General features: G+C 27.2%; 1 protein-coding gene across 6 annotated transcripts in view; it reads right to left on the bottom strand.

Annotated features, from left to right (window-relative positions):
- LOC108691106 (uncharacterized F-box/LRR-repeat protein C02F5.7) overlaps window positions 1-5,427 on the bottom strand; it is a 21,381-nt gene that overhangs the window by 4,919 nt on the left and 11,035 nt on the right. For 5 of the 6 annotated variants that reach the window (XM_018198748.1, XM_018198746.1, XM_018198747.1 and 2 more), the window contains 2 exons: window positions 1,575-1,774; window positions 1,025-1,299 (listed from right to left, as the gene is read on the bottom strand). In XM_018198748.1, coding sequence (XP_018054237.1) covers window positions 1,025-1,299; window positions 1,575-1,774 — 475 coding nt within the window. Of the gene's footprint in view, window positions 1-1,024; window positions 1,300-1,574; window positions 1,775-2,776; window positions 2,962-5,427 lie in introns of those variants that run through there. The other variant, XM_018198749.1, reaches the window with a different exon arrangement.

The following is a 5,427-nucleotide window of genomic DNA, read 5'->3' as shown; positions in this document are numbered from 1 at the left end:
AAGCCAATCAATATATGAAGTCGTATAAGGCGCGTTCAATTGAACAATATGTTGTTAATAACGGAATAATACTGAAGAAATCACCTTTGATCTATTTCCATTTGTCGCAGTCAAGTTTTCAGTGAGACAACAAACAATACACAGCAAAAGGATGCAACTCGAGTAAAAATACATACTCGAGCCAACACTTGATGCCGATGACAGTTTAAATATTTGACGCTTGATTAATCGTATATACGCGTTTCATTCACCATGTTGTCGTAATATGTCTAGACAGTTGAACAAAGGACTTTTGACGTATTTCTGACGTATTTGTTTGACGAAAAGCGCGAGTTCATAATTTCGAACTTGCAAATAGAGTCGCGCGCAAGAATAGATCGAGATGTTGCTATATGTATACATATATTTTAATGTTTCTTTAGATATACATTATTCTTATGTATAAACATTTAATGTATGTATAATATATTATATATTATATATTATTATATTAATATATCGTTATGTGTTATACTTATATCACATATGAATAAAAAAATTAAAAATTTAATTTACTTAATAATCTATATTGTAGTTATTTAATCTCATTTTAAGAAAAATTAAGACATTTTGATCTAAAAAATAATTTTTTTCAAAATTAATTTTTTTTAATTTAAGTTAATTCAATATTGACTTAACTTACATTAAGTTAACTTTTTATTCTTTCAACTTTTAACTTAACTTTATTAATTTTGTAAAGCCATTAACTTTAACTTTATTCAATTAAAAAAAAAACATTAACTTATTCAACCTTGCTCAGAATGCATTTCGATCATTCATTATTATTACTAAAAATTTGTAATACATACACTATATAATGTGAATTATAAGTTTTCAATATTGGTAGTGAATGTTGGAATGTTGCATTTTTAATTTTAACTTTAATTATAACGGTAATTATTTTTATTTTTAAAATGACGTTCTCAACTTATGATGTAAGTAATATATAAAAAGATAATACAGAAAAGTGAATTTAATCAATTACCGATTAAATGAAGTATTTCCAGGCCATTAATAAAATTATAAATCTTTCGCATAAAGCCTTCCATGAAGATTACTTCGGATAAACAAATACACATATATTTCAATTTCGTAGGAAATGCTTGCATTTCTGAGAAGTCATGCAGTTGCATCGCAGTCGAAAAGTCCAGTAACATATGTGTTAAATTTGGACACTTATTAGCTAATTCGTGAAGAACCGTATGAGTGATCAGTTCGATCGGTAATTCGATGTACCTCAATGAAGGTCCAAAGCGTACGCTGGAAATTTTAAGTCATCATTGTTTTATATAATAATATCGTAATTTCGCGTCTAAAATAAGAATGGACTTTGTTCTTTCATGTCTCTTTAAATATTAATATCTCAAATAAATATTTTCACGATTCTGAATCTGGTTTTAATAACAAGATCTTCAGATAATTCGACATCATTGCGATAAGTGCCAAATGTTTGTCTAAAATTATTTCTATGATTATCATACACTAAACGATTAAGAGACACTTAAGAAGCGTGAAGATTATATTTTTTCTCTTACCTGATTAAATGTAACAAATTTTCTAGAGAGCTCACATGAAGCCCACTTACTTCCGGTCTTAGGGACACATGCTTCCAGAGACGCGTATCATACGCGATTTGTCGCCAGCGTTTGCAAACTCGAGCAACTCTGCATATCTCGCGGTGCGAAAGGTAGCAAAAGACATTCAAAAGAACTTTGTCCGGCAATTTTTCTATCGTCTGTAGAGAAAAGACATTTTATTTATATCTACAAAAATCAATGGTGTATTATTAATTATGTTATTCAGAATTATTTAGAAAATTGAGAAACAAATTAGGAAGTCTCTTAAAGAAATTTAATAATATTCGTAATTCCGTGCTTAAAATAAGAAATAACTATAATAACTCTAAAGTTATAAATTCTAAATAAGAATACCTATAATTATTAATATTGTCTTTAATTACTTATTTTGAATATTGAAATATGTTATTTATTTTAAATATTAACAATACCGTTAAAAAATATGTTATATTCAAAATAAATAATTAGCTACTAATTAATTTAATCACAGTATTAAATTTCTCTAACATTCGTATCAGATTAAAAAATGAAATTGAATTTAACTAATCAGAAGAAAGAAAATCAGTATCAAATTCAAAATACTTTGCTTTCATCAAATCCGATCTCAAATTTCTAATTTGATATGGATGTAAGGAATGACATCGATCAAATATCTTTATAAGTTAAATCAATTTATGTAATTTTGTATTCATGTTTTTATGTGCATTATTAATATGTAACATTTATACACATTAACGCAATTTCGAAGTGAATTGAATGTATGATGTAAATACACTATTCGTCGAATTTGCCTTTTCCGTTAAATTAAGCTATATTTATCAATTTTGGACCTCAATTTTGATTCTTCTTTCCATAGAATCCTTATACAAATATATATATCGAATGATTTAATGTTTAATACTATGTGCTAATTTCATTTCCTCGATAAAGATTCTGAAATCTGTTGCGAGATTCTCTAAACTTTTATCGACAATTGTCACTATCATTGCAGCCAATGAGAGTCGCGCTTTCTTCCAAGATTGTCCTGCCATATTATAGCAACATCAATAAATCATTTAGAGAATACCCGCTACTGATGTGTGAAGTAAATGGATTCAAATAGTCATACGAAAAATAGAAGATCAAACGATAATACATCGGTGTTAAATAAATTAACTTACAGTACGACTTTTAGCGGCGCCGCCTTCAGAAACGTACATCTGAGACGTTTCTAAGGCAATCTGACCCCAAACGTCCACACCACCAAGATCCATGATGCTACTTCTTTTAATGTTAAATCAAAATGAAGACGTTTGGCTTCGTGATAATTTTCTTCACGTATACAGTCTACTTTTTCTCTCCGATAAATTAGATACTTAAATCTTTATTTTTCGGTTTTTACTACTTTATGTTGCAAGGTCACCTCTATTTTTTTTTGCTGTTAAACGTCACCATACGATTGCTTATTTCATCATAATTTTTGCAAAACAAATGTTATATTAGGATTTTCAATTCGTACACTTTGATGTTTTTAAATGAACGAAAATTTAATAAGCGGGAGATATTACTGTTCGCAGTTATACGCGATTTGTTGGAATCGCGACACAACAGACAGAATTCGGGGAAGCTTATACTACAAGTCTTCAGCAGAGTTTTAATCGGATCGCGCTTGCGCGTCGCCCTAAATATAAGACTTGGAAGGCTTGCTTGCACTTTATTTTAAACCCCACCGCTATCCACATCTATTCGGAATACTAAATTTTACATTTTTAATGAAATTTATATTTCCTGATAAAAAATCAAACTTAAAATGATCATTTTATTTGCAATTGATCATATCGATCGATTGGCGATCGATTTTGTAGATTTTATATAAATACATATTTTGTTTATCAGTGGAATAAAAAACTGTGTTTACATTCTTGACGTATTTTACAGTATGCATGGTATTTATACATATAATATAATTATATAATATCGCGCATAACTTATTAATATGTGTCCGTCAAAAGTTCCGGGCCAGCTGAATATTTATAATAATGAATTTAAAGCTGAATAGTTCGGAAAATATACATTTCTGAGAAAAATGTTTTAAACAAAAATTGTAGGGTTTAAAAAGATCTATTTAATGATCTTATCAGTTTGATCTTGGGTAGTGTTGCCAATGTTAGATCATCACATCGATTTTTTTTAATTGGACACTTTATTTTTGATTCCAGAATTTAATAGTCAATGTCAACAGCTTTTTAAAACACTAGAATAAAATTCATCTTAAATTACTTTAACTTTTTTGAGTTATAACGCTTGAAAGTTACAGTACCGCCATTATTAGTACTACCTAAAGTCGTCCGACCGACGACTATGATCTTTTGAATGTTGTTCAGGATCATGCTCTGAATAATATTTGTTAAGAACAAGATCATTGGAGATTGTTGCTCTTATTTTCATTTTTGCACTAAAAATTCATTTTTGCGTAAAAATGAAAATAAGAGAAACAATCTTCAATGACCTTGATCTTAACAAATGTTATCCAGAACTTTTAGCAAGCACTGTATAATTTTTATGTATATAAATAATTCATCATTTATATAATTATCTTTTCTGGAATATATATATAATTTTTTGTACGCAGAATTCATATACGCAGAATATATCTATAAATATATATTCTAAATATTTTTGGAAATTTTGTAATAATTACACTAGTTGTAATAATTACACTCTTGACATGCTCATAAAAGCTAATACCATTCGGAAGAAACAAATTGGCATTAAATTTTGTATTATTTAACATTTACAGAGTACATTATTAAACCTGTAGTGTCAAATTTAATCTAATGTAAGTCGCTGTTTAATCTAATGTAAGACATTGTTCCTATTCAATTATATTTTCATTTTATACTAAAATAATAGTTATATCTGACACTGTACATTATTAATTTATCATTGCGAAAATTGCAAAATGGTAAAAGATTTTCGATTGAATTTAGTCGCTTTATCTACACAAAAGCGCTTACGGCAAAAACTTACAAAATACCCTATGTATATGTATATACAGGGTGTCCCATAAGTTTTTGCCAAGCACTAAACTGAGTCAAAAAATCCTTTACCATTTTGTAATTTTTGCAATGGTTAACAAAATAAATTAATTATTAAAAATCGTTAAATATTAGTTTTTAATGATTTTTTACTCAAATCAACGTTACAGAAAAACAGCAAAAAAACAAAAATTATTTATTTTCTTTTCATAGAACAAAATATAAATATAAGAACTTTTTCAGAATTTTTTGTCAATTTTTTAGTATTGTATTTTTTTATTTTTACCAACATGAGAAAATATGGTATTAAAAAATTTTGAAAAAATTCTGAAAAAATTTTAAAAATTATGAGAAGAAAATTAAAAAATTTTTGTTTCTCGCTGTTTTTCTGTAAAGTTGATAGTATTTGAGTAAAAAATTATTAAAAATCAATTTAGCAATTTTTAGTAATTATTATCTTGTTATTACAAAAATTTGGAAACGGTAGAAGTCTTTTCATCGTCTTTTAATCCGTTCTATCTACACAAGAACGCTTGGCAAAAAATTTCGGGACACTTTATGTAAGTATATTAGATTGACAAGAAAAAAATATTTTCTTTTTTAATCATTCTCTCAGCTCGAAAGCTTCCATTTTATATCAAAAGAACATCCCTAAATTTTTATTAAAAAGTATTAAGGTTTAGAAGTCGCTAGTTACGATTTTTAAATCAAAGTTTCGATTTTCCTTAATTATATGTTTAACTTGGTACAAAAATATTGGATATTAAAAATAGGATGTAATATATATATATATA

This window comes from Atta colombica, unplaced genomic scaffold, assembly GCF_001594045.1.
Source record: "Atta colombica isolate Treedump-2 unplaced genomic scaffold, Acol1.0 scaffold39, whole genome shotgun sequence".
NCBI lineage: Eukaryota > Metazoa > Arthropoda > Insecta > Hymenoptera > Formicidae > Atta > Atta colombica.
Note: the sequence above shows the minus strand (reverse complement) of the source record. Positions and strands in the feature narration are given on the sequence as shown.